This window comes from Mus pahari, chromosome 1, assembly GCF_900095145.1.
Source record: "Mus pahari chromosome 1, PAHARI_EIJ_v1.1, whole genome shotgun sequence".
Lineage (NCBI taxonomy): Eukaryota > Metazoa > Chordata > Mammalia > Rodentia > Muridae > Mus > Mus pahari.
The window spans coordinates 143,576,071-143,589,296 of record NC_034590.1 but is presented as its reverse complement, the minus strand read 5'-3'; the positions used below and the strand labels follow the sequence as shown (position 1 = coordinate 143,589,296).

General features: G+C 43.0%; 1 protein-coding gene across 5 annotated transcripts in view; it reads left to right on the top strand.

Moving 5' to 3' along the window:
* Asah2 (N-acylsphingosine amidohydrolase 2) overlaps positions 1-13,226 on the top strand; it is a 112,608-nt gene that overhangs the window by 47,822 nt on the left and 51,560 nt on the right. For all 5 annotated transcript variants that reach the window (XM_029539594.1, XM_029539590.1, XM_029539598.1 and 2 more), the window contains 4 exons: positions 2,403-2,563; positions 3,944-4,093; positions 11,234-11,410; positions 12,483-12,610. In XM_029539594.1, coding sequence (XP_029395454.1) covers positions 2,403-2,563; positions 3,944-4,093; positions 11,234-11,410; positions 12,483-12,610 — 616 coding nt within the window. The remainder of the gene's footprint in view (positions 1-2,402; positions 2,564-3,943; positions 4,094-11,233; positions 11,411-12,482; positions 12,611-13,226) is intronic.

Genomic DNA, 13,226 nt, shown 5'->3' with positions numbered 1-13,226 from the left:
GAGAGAGAGAGAGAGAGAGAGAGAGAGAGAGAGAGAGAGAGAGAGCACTAGCCTCAGGTAAAGTAGCAAAGGAGATGGAACTTTCCCCATTTGTAGCCTCTTAGTTTTTGCAGTGTGTTCCTTGCCACACCTTGATACTCGAAATTCTCTGTAAATACAAAGGAGCAAGGATTGTCTGTTGCAAAGGTGGACAAAGCAGATTCACAGACTACTAGAAGTAAAACCATCCTTAGGACTTAATGATGCTCATTCAGCATGGCTCCTAAAATTAGAGAATAAAATGGAGACCCGGGCGATTATCAGGAGCCATACTGTATTCTCACAGCAGTACTATTGCATTTCGGGGGGTGGGGCATATGCTGGGGGTTGTGTAATTTAATAAGAATCCCATGTTATTTTCTCATCTAACTTTCATAAAAATTTTACAATGTTCTAGTATTGATACCATTTTACACATTGTAATCCCAGGATTGCAAAGAGGTTTGCGTGTTCTATGAGGTTTGGTCTTAGTTTGTACCACATTTGGCACATGTACCATGATGTTAGCAGCAATGTAGAGAAAGCAAAAGTATGCTTTCCTCCCTGTGATATCTGATGCAGTGCAAGAGACATCTGTGGGTCCAGCTCCTCCTGAGATGCAGCTGCAGGAATACCTGGTTCTGATTTGAGGTTGTCTGGGCTCCAGATTCATCACATGTTCTTTGTTAAGTCTTAGTTAAATCACTTCTTCAAGTTCAGGTTTCAGAGTTCTTATTTATAAACATGAGGAGGTTATATCAGAAGAATTGTGAGGGCCCAAGCCTATTATGTTCAGCTATTCATCCTTAATGGGGCAAAGTCATAGTGAAAAACAAAATGATTTATATTCAATACAGCCACAGTGTGCAGAGGCACAAAGAGGGTCAGTCGTCCCCCCCCACCCCTACCCCAAGTCCACCTGACATGAGGTTTAGTTTTAAATAGAGGGCAAGTGGTATGTGCTTGGTCACACATCCTGCCTGGTCAAAATGGGATTCTTTTTTACCATCCTGGTCTCAGTTCTGCTCTTTAATGCAAGGTGCTTTGACCAGTGGTCAGAACTATGTGAAATCTCCTCTAGGAGATAAACTCTCACCCCAGCCCTAGCTGGCACCCGTTCCCACCCTTTTCCTGTCTACGGAATAGACTTTCTGGGGGAAATTCCAGTGTCTTAGGGCCCATTGTTTTAGTAGCTAATAGCCATGGGGTGGGGAACTTAATGATATCTTCATTATTAAGCATCTCTTAATGATATATTCATTGTTGCCAGTCTGGTTACAGTTGGAGTTACTGACCTCTAAAATTTCAGTTCCAAAGTTCTGGGATCTCAGAAGAGATCAGACATCAATCCCCTTCTTTAAGTACTTACAAGGCCTTGTGACACTGTCACCTGATGCATTGACGACTCTTGGCTACTGTCTAATGGTAGCAAAACAGAAAGCAAGCAAACGTATATGCAAAATGTCCAGCTGTAAGGAAAGTCAAAGCTATATAGTAGCACTGCTTCAACTCTTTACTGTGTATTCACAAAGTTACCACTCAAAACTAAATATGGGTATAGATACACAGAGTTGGTATGTATATAAAAGCACACACATATTAGAATAATCAAACTGAGGTAGAACCATGTCACCAAGTGTACAACAATTGAAGCTGCAGTAGTAAAAGGCCTTAGCTTGCTGAGGACCAGAGTGGGGAAGACACAGCTGGATGGTATCTGTCATGAGGACCTGGGCTCCCTGTAGAAGTGATGGAGATAGACTAGGTCTGAAAGGAGTGGTGGACAGTGTTCCCTGGAGAGAGCAGTGGGATGTCTGGAGACAATGGGACAAGTCCAAGTCAGGGGCTGAACTTAGGAGTTTAGGTTTGAAAGTAGGGGTGGGGAGGAGGATGAGGCACAAAAGAAAGGCTGGTGAGAAGTTGAAGGTGAAAGATAATTTTGCGAAGATCTCGCTTACTCTAAAATATCACTAGTCCAAGAGCAAGACTATGCTTTGATTTACAATTTCAAACTGGCTCCCATTTCTTACTTTCTAGTTTACATACAGTCCAGTGCATAGCACTGGGAAGGGTGGGATGACCTGAGCATATAGAGGACAAAGGCAGGGAGACCTTTGAGTTCCAAGGCTGCTTGAGCTACATTAAGAGACTCTGTCTTAAGAAATAACGGGGGGCAAACTTGGAGGGGGATGAAGACTTGACTTTAATAAAAAGGATTAAAGAAATAAAAAAGAGAAATGAACCAATCCTAACCAAGCAAATGTAAAAAAAATGAGAGACAGTATGAAAAGTTTTCCTTAGGAACTTGAAATTATGTCTTTAAATGATATCAGGGAGTAAGTGGGATAAAGTGTTGCTTTTCAAATATCCTGTTTTGTGTTTAGATTCAGGAAATCACTGGTCTTCAACCACCCAGGGCTCCAGGACAACCCAGTCCCCTCCAATTACACAGACCCCAGACTTCCCTTCATTTCAGAACTTCAGTGGCTACTACATTGGCGTTGGGAGAGCTGATTGCACAGGACAAGTGTCAGATATCAATTTGGTAGGTAAATGGCTAGGCTCCTTAAAGAAGACACAAAACAAGTACTTCTTTTATTTGGTATCCTTTTTTCCCGATTATTATATAATCATTGCTTCTTCCTTTCCTTTCCTTTCCTTTCCTTTCCTTTCCTTTCCTTTCCTTTCCTTTCCTTTCCTTTCCTTTCCTTTCCTTTCCTTTCCTTTCCTTGTTAATATTGTTACTGCTCAGTACTAAGAATATTAGCCTACAAGGACAACTCATTTTTAAAATTTAATTACAAACAATTTTGTGGGTGGATCCATATATTCTGACTTTCCCTATTTTATAGATTTATGGCGAAAAGCCGGGAAAATCTCTGAAGATTTGATATTGTAAATTTCCTATTTGTAAAACGCAGACAAGTATAGATTTTTTTTGCTTATTTGTTTTTATTTTTTAAATATATTTTAAAAAACAATGTTCTGTGATATAAACATGAATGGCCTGGAACTTACAATGTAGAAAAGGCTGGCCTTGAACTCATACAGATCTGCCTGTGGTTGCCGCCCAAGTGTTGGCATTAAAGGCATGTACCATGATGCCAGTACAGGCAAAGATAGTTAAATCTGTAAATCTAGTGTGGACAGCATCATGGAATTCCATCAGTCAGAGGCAGCCTATTGACAGCCACCATGCCAATGGTGTAATGGTGTAATGGTGTAAATTCCCACTTCACTGCTTGCCTAGGGAATTAGAGCAAGAAGTTGTTGGCTGGAATTGTTCCTTTCTAGCAAATACTCTCTCTCTCTCTCTCTCTCTCTATATATATATATATATATATATATCTCCAGCTGTTTGTTCTGAAGAGTTAGCATGAACTGTGAACCCTAAATGAATAATCAAGAGTGGGAAGACAAAAAGAACAAGTGGCCATAGGAAGACCTGGGTGTAGTTTTATTAGTGATGTTTGTTTCTTTCATTTTTTTTTTTTTTGATATGGTGAGAGAATCGTTGTGGAACAGGAGTGCATGAATTACTTGGCTTAGCTAGAGAATGATGAACTGGTAAAAAGCTGTGTGACGGTGGTACCTTTCTTATAAAACCTTAGATGAAAATCATCCCATTATAGATTTAGGAAGTCTCCCGAGGGTGCAACCACCTGCTCCCTCCTCATTGAGAAGGATTGCCAGTCTGATCAGTACTTTTCCTTTTTTCTTTCTCTGTACAAATACCAAAGGCTTTATCATGATTTTGGTTTCTTTACATTTTTGGAAACACAAATCCCCCCCCCCCTCACACATACACACACAATATCACTGAGTCACAGTGTCATGCTGATTTTTAATTTGTGTCCATGAGCAATCTCTTCTGGTAGGATGGTGCCTGGCTCCTGAAGAAGTTCAGTGTCTTTCTCTCTTTTAGATGGGCTATGGCAAAAATGGCCAGAATGCACGGGGTCTCCTCACCAGGCTGTTCAGCCGTGCTTTTATCTTGGCGGATCCAGATGGGTCAAATCGAATGGCATTTGTGAGCGTGGAACTATGCATGATTTCCCAACGACTCAGGTTGGAGGTGAGTGATACAAGGAGGGGCTGGAAAGGGCTCTGTGGACGCCCTGGACAGGAACTCTGTACTCTTGCTTTCTCATCTAATGAGTATCTCCTACCTTCTAAGTAAGGTGTTTACAACCGGCCAAATAATCCTACACAGGCGGATGCCCTTCCTGACTGCAGTCTTAAGTGCTCCTTTTCAAAAGCATGTTTTCAGTCATACTGACGGCTCGTCATCGTTACGAATGCAAATGCTCTCCGAAAGCTTGCTATGCTCCACTTGTGGTCTCCTGTGTTCTCCCATAGTCATTCTTGTCAGCGTGTCAGACATCTCAGAGCACCAACTGGTCCCTGACCTCTTCCTCGGGTTCTCACGCGGTTGAGAATGCCTGTAAGGAACCAATTGAGAACTGAAATACAGTAGAGAGGTGTTACACCCGACAAGAGCCGCAATCAGGTGTCAGCTATGTGGGCTTGCAGTTCTGGCAGCCTCTCTTGCTGAACGCTTTGCTGCTGTGCTGTGCGGAGCCTGCAGTGATGACAAAGCCAGAAGACACCACCTCATGTTGCCACTCTTGCAACTGTAGTGCAGCTCTTTCCCCTGTGCAGATAGGAGGAGGAGGGAATTAAGCATTTTCATCTGCCCTATGCCAACAATAACCCCCTGAGTTGGCTCTGATGTTTTACCCAGATAAAATAGCCTAATCCCAGAGAAGGGGAGTCACCTTCCAAAATTAAGGCAGTTATTAGCAAATAGTAGAGCTGGGTTATGGAAAAACTGTTTGTTTGTTTGTTTGTTTTACACTCCAGATTTTACTATCCTCCTGGGCCATCCTCTGACTGTTCCACATCCCATACCTCCTCCCCACATCCCTGTCACCACAAGGATGTCCCCAACCCCCCAGCCCACCAGACCTCTAAACTCCCCGGGGCCTCCAGTTTCTTGAGGGTTAGGTGCATCTCCTCTGACTAAACCCAGACCCAGCAGTTCTCTGCTGTATGTGTGTTGGGGGCCTCATATCAGCTGGTGTAGGCTGCCTGGTTGGTGATCCAGTGTTTGAGAGATCTTGGGGGTCTAAGTTAATTGAGACTGCAGGTCCTTAAAAGAGAGACTTTAGCCCCATCCTGTTTACTTGATACAGTGTCTCATGTAGCCCATGCTGGTCACAAAGTCACTGGCATATGATAGGATAACTTTGAACTTACAGTTTTTCTGCCTCTACATCCTGAGGACCAGGCTCACTTGTTTATGTGGTGCTGAGGACTGAATGTAGGGATTTCGGTATACTCTACTAACTATGGTATCTCCAACTCAGAAAGACGTCATCCTTTTAGATGGGAAATTGCCTCTATTGCTTCCTTTACTGTATTTTGCTAGTGTTTGCAGAGGACACAGAGGAGTCACACAGTCCAGGTCATCTATACAGCCATAGTCAAGTCAAGCCTTAGGAGAAAAGACTGTAACAGAAGTGAACAGGTTGCCATGAACCACTGGAGCACAGATCTACAGTAGTGATCTATTTCCATGTGGTGTTTTATCCACAACAAAGTCGCCTAAAACAGCAGTATTTAGTGTCTTACTTGCTCTGTGGAACTGGAGTTCAGGACAAACTTAGAGACGTGGTTTTGGTTTGGGTTCTCTCCTCAATTATGAGGGTGGCAAAGAACAGACATGAAGGCTGAACTCAGGCTGCGAGATCCATGTGCAAGATGACTCACTAATGGGCTTGTTGGCAGGAAGTTTCAGGCCTCCACTCTGTCGTCCTGAATTCTGGCAGGGTGGGAGACAGTGGTTTTTCTAACTCATTTTTAGCAGTTGTACACAATTACCCTGTTCTGTTCACTAAGCAAGTCTATACATACTTAAAGTTAGGAGAGTTAAGCTTTAGCACTATGTTTTGCTTTGAGACCAAGTCTCACTATGAAGCGTAAGGCAAGCTATTTACTTAGGTCGGATGGGCATATGTAGTCTTTTAAGACTATCACAAGAAGACAAGGAAATGTCGAGAATGAGATTCAGGAAAGCATTTTCAGAGTAGATCGTACTTCACTGTGAAGAATTCTGATTGGTTAGGGAGTGTGCTGGTTAGTTTTTTTGTCAGCTTGTCACAAGCTTGGGCCATCTAGAAAGAGGAGCCCTCAATTGAGAAAGTGCCTTTATCTGAGTGGTCTGTAAGTCTGTGGGGGGCATTTTCTAGACTAATGGGCAGTGCCTCTGGGTATATTAGGGTATATGGGTACTGGATTATATAAGAAATCAGGCCAAGTAAGCCATGAGGGAGGGGAGGAGCAAGCCAGGAATCAGTGGTCCTCTGTGACTTCTGCTTGTGTTCCTGCCTTCAGGTTCCTGCCTTGAATTCTTCCTCTAACTTCCTTTCATGATGCAGGGTTTATTTTAAAGCTAGAATAAACCCTTTCCTCCACAAGGTGCTTTTAGTCATGGTGTTTTATCCCAGCAATAGAAGACAAACTACAGTAGGATAGAGAGAGACCAAAGTAGGGGATAGAATAAACACAGACAGCTGGAGAGGAAGAATATAGACCTCTTTTGGAGGGAATAGAGGAGAGCCAGCTGAACATATGGAGGCATGGATACAGAGATATCTTTGGATGGGACAATGATCACAGTCACAGAGAACCTTGGATGCTGAATGGATTTCAGTTATGTGGGAAATGTGGAATCTTGGACAGTGTTTGAGTGGAGAAACACAAAGACAGTTTCATGGAGGATGTTTGATCAGACAGCGAGGCTTCATTCGGATTGGAATTACATGCAACTAGAAGGAAAGTCACAGATTAGTAGATTCTTTAACATGGGGACTCAAGTGGTAGGAGTCTGGATAAGAGAACAGCGGTCATACTATGTGTGTCAAACAGAAAATGTATACTATTAGGAAGCTGTAGAAGGTGTTAGAGGGCAGCAAGGAAAGTTAGGGTTTGGGGAGGGGTTGCCAACCTCTTCCTGGCAATTTCCCGGTTGTCACATGAATCCAGTGGGGTAACAGTGAGACTACAAGATGGTAAGATATGAAGATGATTCAGGAATAAATTGAATAAACACTAGCATTCATGGTGAGCCAGGTACTGTTCAGAATAACCCTCGAATTCTGTGAAGGAGATGTTATTATATTGGGGCCAGAAAGACAGAGAAACCAAGTTACAGAGACTACAGTAGCTTAGCCAAAGTTGTGTGCTGAGGAATTGTCAGAGCTAGGATCCAAACTTAGACAGATGGATGAGACAGACGGATGCCATAGGTTGTGTCCATTACCACTGCACCACACTGCCTTTCTGAGCAATCAAAGACGGCTGGCAGTGGGAGAGTCATGAGCAAAAAGACAGACATTGGAGATGGAGATGGAAGGCATGGAGAGGTTGACAGGTCAGAATCTAGATGTCCTTAGGTCAATAGTGGTCTTGACTTAACCACCTTTCTCTGTCTTCACTCCCCCCTGCAATCTGAGGTCCAAGGGGAAAGCCTTTATACCAACCCACTTAGTTTTCACAAGTCAGTCCAAGGAAACGTAGAAGAAAAATGAAAATAGCTAAGCACATGCGCTAAGTGTATTTATGAAGTGTGCTTTTAGGTCAGCTCTCCATCTCCGCTCTAAGACTGACAACATTGCCAGTGCGGAATGGAGACAGGGATAACCTGTACACTGTGAGGTGGGATAGGAAAACAGACCGTCTCTTTCTTGCTCTTCTGATCCTGTTCCCAAGAGTGTTGTCAGCAGAGTGGAACTGAAAGAGAAGACTCAGAACTGAGCAATAGACAGGACTGCGACCACTTCGCTCTGAGCGGACACAACTTTGCTTTCTTGAAAGTGGAACATGATTGCGTATAACAGCTAGATAAAGGTTTGGATATCACTTCAGCATTTAATTTCTTTTCCCTTAAATCTCTATTAGAGGCAGTAGGTTAAGATATATGTGAACTGTTTATTGTTCTCAAATCCAAGGTTCACAGTATTTTTCTTAAGAATTTGCCTCTTGACTCAGCATAAAGAAATGTGCCAACATCTAAAATTCTAAGTTAGCATTTACTAGTGGCAAAATGAATGGTGTGTGGAGCTTTAAACTTGACTCTGTCTTCTCCCACCTCTCTGTTCTAGTGGAGAGCTCTGAAGAAGAGTGGCCTTTGACTTTAATTCAGCTCCACGGTGGTCAGGCATTGATCATCTTTCTTTCCGATAGATATTTCTTCTCAGTAAGCATGGTAGTTCCTGCCTAGGGGAATGTATGGGAGAGACAAGTCCTTGGGACAAGAGTTAGTTAAGCAAAAGAGACACTGAAACGTGTTTGGATGGGGTTGAGGGCTAGTTGGTTAGAGGGATGCGAGTTAAAAACTGTCATTCTCTTCCCACAGTATTGCGTACGTGACTATCACCTAGTAGGGTTCTGTAGAGGAACAAAAGAAGATACCATGAAAAATAGAAAAACGTGTATTTTATTAAGTCATCTTTCATTGAAACAGCAGCAACAGCTTGTCTCACAGCTGAGAGGCTGAGAACCTGGTGATCACTGGGTGTTGGACGCTGGGGGCGTCGGCAGTGGGAGTGGTCAGACCCACAGTAGCTGTCTCAAACTAGAGAGACCAAGAACTTGGTAGTTTCTCAGTGTCTAAGCAGTCCCAATCTGTCCCTGAGGTCCTGTTGTGTTTTGAAAGAGCAGCTAGTCCTCAGCCAACGATGGAAGCTTAGAAACCCTGGTTCTAGCATCAGTAGAGGGGTCTGTAGCAGCTGTAGCAGGATAAATTAATGCAGGAGTGAGCGTAAAGAGTGAAAATGTTTCCTTGTCTGGCTGCTATTCAAAGGTTCTTCTCACATTTGGTGTGGGTCTTCCCACATAAATTAAAGCAGTTAAGACAATTCCTCGAGGCTGTAGAGATGGCTCAGCAATTAAGAGCACTGACTGCTCTTCCAAAGGTCCTGAGTTCAAATCCCAGCAACCACATGGTGGCTCACAACCATCTGTAATGAGATCTGACTCCCTCTTCTGGAGTGTCTGAAGACAGCTACAGTGTACTTACATATCATAAAATAAATAAATCTTAAAAAAAAGAAAAGAAAAGAAAACTCCTCAATTAAGGCTCTGTCTTAGTCAGGGTTTCTATTCCTGCACAAACATCGTGACCAAGAAGCAGTTGGGGAGGAAAGGGTTTATTCAGCTTATACTTCCATTTTGCTGTTCATCACTGAAGAAGTCAGGACTGGAACTCAAGCAGGTCAGGGAGCAGGAGCTGATGCAGAGGCTGTGGAGGGATGTTCTTTACTGGCTTGCTTCCACTGCCTTGCTCAGCCTGCTCTCTTATAGAACCCAATACTACCAGCCCAGAGATGGCACCACCCACAAGGGGACCTCCCCTCTTGATCACTAATTGAGAAAAAGCCTTACAGCTGGATCTCGTGGAGGCATTTCCCCAACTGAAGCTCTTTTCTCTGTGATAACTCCAGCTGTGTCAAGTTGACACAAAACTAGCCAGTACAGGCTCCTTACTTCTCCTCCTCCTCCTTCTTTAGATTTACTTTTTTTTATTATGTTATTTTGTGTGAACAAGTGTTTGCCTCCGTTTATGCATATGTACAGATGTGCACAATACCTGCAGAGGCCCAAGAAGGCATAAGCTCTCCTGGAACTGGAGTTATAGACAGGTATGAGCAGCCATGTGGGTGCTGGGGACTGAACCCAGGTCCTCTGCAAGAGCAGTAAGTGCTCTTAGCCACTCAGCTGTCACCCTAGCCGACTAGCAGGTCATTCTAATTTGTAGCAAGTTGACATTAAAAATAGCCATCACACATGGTAACCCTAGGGGCATAGATATAGTTTACATGGTCTTCTGTTTTGCTTTCCTGACCACAGTATTGGAGCAAGGTTGATAGAGCTTGTTACTTAAAGGAGAAGAGAGTAAATTGATATCTCTGCATGTTAAATCATATCACATAAGCTGTTAAACCAGTGGTGTGCCCAACCTGGACTGCACTATCTCATGAGAGGTGCTGCTAGTGGTTGCTTTGTGACTGACACTTTTTGGGATCATTTTAATGGTATGCCACATAGGAACAAGAATAGCACCAAATGAATCATAATTAGCTTCTCAGCAACAGTTACACTTTTTCAGTATTTTCTTGATGTGTTGTGTGTATAGGTGTGTGGGTACATATACATATGTGTGTGTTTATTGATTGCCTAATCTAATGAACATTGACTAAAGTTCCTTTATCTTTTGCTGAGCAATGAAATTAAAAATCCTGGTAGCTCAAAGCAGTACTGACCTGGTATGATTATGGTGTGTTTTGATTTCTTTTGTTTGTTTTTAAGTCTCGAGTGGCATGGCTCCTCACTCATATTCTAATCATATGACTACTGACAGGATGGTTCTTTCCGCCCTGAGTTCTCTACGGGATTCTTGGGGTGGCCTCACACACAGTAAGGTGGTTTCTTATAGACCAACTCAGAGAAGGGAGGAGTTTTGATCTTACAAAGCAAGCCTTTGCACCCTGTCTGTTCACTGTGGGTGGGATGCTCTTCCTATAAACAAAAGAAACAGCTTCTTTATTTTCATTTAAACATCCGCCAAACAGAGCCCCTCTTCCGGAAGACCTCTTTTCATTACCATCCATCACCATTTTCCTTACCCTGCCATGTTTTTCTACGTAGAATTCATCACTAGGTGGTATAATTATTTTTGTCTTCCTCTTTCACTGTAATAAGACGTCTTGGAGGGTCAGACCTACTATATTTCTATCAGTAAGAAATAGTAGATTTCAAAAGAGGAATACATAAGAGTTCTGGTTAGAGAGACTTGGGCCTGAAATTTGGCCTCACTGCCCTTTAGATTTGTGGAAAAATCAACCCTTGTGTATTAGTGTTGTCAGCTGAAAAACGGGGTCAACAATAACAACTTTTGCGGTTATGAATGTTTAAAATAACATGAAGTACATAAACTACCTAGTCATGTCTGTACTTGCATGTAGCAGGGCCCTACAGAATGATAGCATCCGCTGTCATTATTACACTTGTTCCGATGATGAGCAGCTTGGAGGGAAGGGCCAGCTGAAAGGGAAGTGGGCAGGGCAGACCAGGGCTTGGGCTCTTCAGAAGCCCCCATCCTGCTGAGATGCTATAGGATCCTTCTTAGTTCTATGTTTTGTTTTCCTTCAAGGTCCTGAAGAGACTAGAGAGTAAATATGGCTCTCTGTATCGAAGAGACAACGTTATTCTGAGTGCCATTCACACACACTCTGGCCCAGCAGGGTTTTTCCAGTACACTCTCTATATACTTGCCAGCGAGGGATTCAGCAACCGGACCTTTCAGTACATAGTCTCTGGGATCGTGAAGGTAGGTGAAGAGGACCCTAGCAGCTACAGTTTACTGTTCTCACAGATCTTTCCGTTTCACCTGCCTTCCTTCCTCCTTCCCAATGTTACCAGAAGCCCATCTGTCTCTTTTCAGCCCAGACACCAATCACCAGGAAATTATAGTGGATGCGAAGGTGGAAGGATGCTGCAATGTCCTACCTCAGAAGGAGAGAGAATACCTCAGGGACTTGGCAGGGCTTGGATAGGGAGGGGAAAGAAGTGCTGTAGGGGCAAGGAGAAGGCCATGTGCTAAGTAACGGCTTTGTCATCCAGGTCGTGAACCTCTATTTTTTTCCCTGAGGCTAGAGCACCTACAGCAGATTATCACCTGCCGTGGTTAGTTGCAAAAACATGACTTTTCTGTAAGTTAAACAGTATAGTAATTTTTGTGACTTAGGTTAGTATGCAGGTGACAAAGGCAGGCTTTTCTTTATAACATTTTTTTCTGCTGTGTTTAGCAATGTGTTAAAGGTTTATGAAATAAATGTCTTGCGCTATAAGAAATATCAATTATAAAAGAACTCAGTAGATTAGGAAGCAGATATAACATACCGTAGTAAGAGTGTAGTATAGTGTATTTTTTTGAACCTTTGTTTCAGAATGTGTAAGTGAACATCTATTAAGCTATGATAAAAATATCCCCTTCCCCGTGACTCTCAGTTAAATGTTTGAAAATAAAGAGGATAATGAGGTTGGCTACTTGTATGACTTATGAAAATAAATTTTAACCCATAGTGGTAGGAATCAAGTGTCCCATTTGGGCCACCTAAAAGGTCCAATTGTTCATGACCCAGCTGTCCGCAGAGCCCAAGACATGGAACTCTTGTGGGTGTTGTTAATAAACAGAAGCATCCTTACCAACAGCACTTCAATTATGAAGGTCATTTCCGTTTACCTCCAGAATGACACTGGTCCTGTGGTTCTCCAGCTGTGGTCCTATAGTCAGGGCACATTAGGAACAATGGATGTTGACAGAGGCCTCCTCTGTTTGAATTGCTCATCATCCCTACAAAGATGCGTAAGCTTACAACTCTTTTCTTTTTAATCTTCAGAGCATTGATATAGCTCACACAAATCTTAAACCAGGCAAAATCCTTATCAACAAAGGAAATGTTCCTAATGTGCAGATCAACCGAAGCCCGTCCTCTTACCTTCTGAATCCACAGTCAGAGAGAGCAAGGTAAGCAGGAACCATCAAGATAGTGTCACTGCATCTTTATGCAACAGCAACGAAAGTCTAAGGTCAGAGCTGGTAAGTTGTTGGGTGTAGTGGGATCCCAGAAGAGTACTAAAGAAAACAACCTTAACATGTTTATCTGAGGCAAGAAGAAACCAGAAATGAATATAGACAGAGAAATCAAGTCTTTTCACCATCGGTCTCTGTACACGGGGTTTTCTGTGGGAAGCCACACGGAGACTTGGATGACAATAGATGCTCCTGAGATCTTTCTACTGTGTAGCTTTTTGGGATTTCTCATCTCAGTTTGTTGGATCTCAGTTTCTCTGTGTATGGAGTGGAGATATGACCATGCAAAGCATACCCTGGAAAGAGCAGGGTTTAAGCTACTTTATCTCATTATCTGTTGTCTGCAAGCATCATCGTAGTCTACCTGAGTTGAACAAGGAAGGGTGCGAGAGATTCTGGGAGGGAGAGCCAGATAGAACACACTCATAACTAAACAGAACAGCCCGAGGGCTTTGTGGTTTTTAAAGCGATGACTAGGCTTGCGAATGATGAGAAGACATACGTGGGCACTGTAGCAGCTAACAGGGCTCTTAGAGCTTACAGCTCCAAC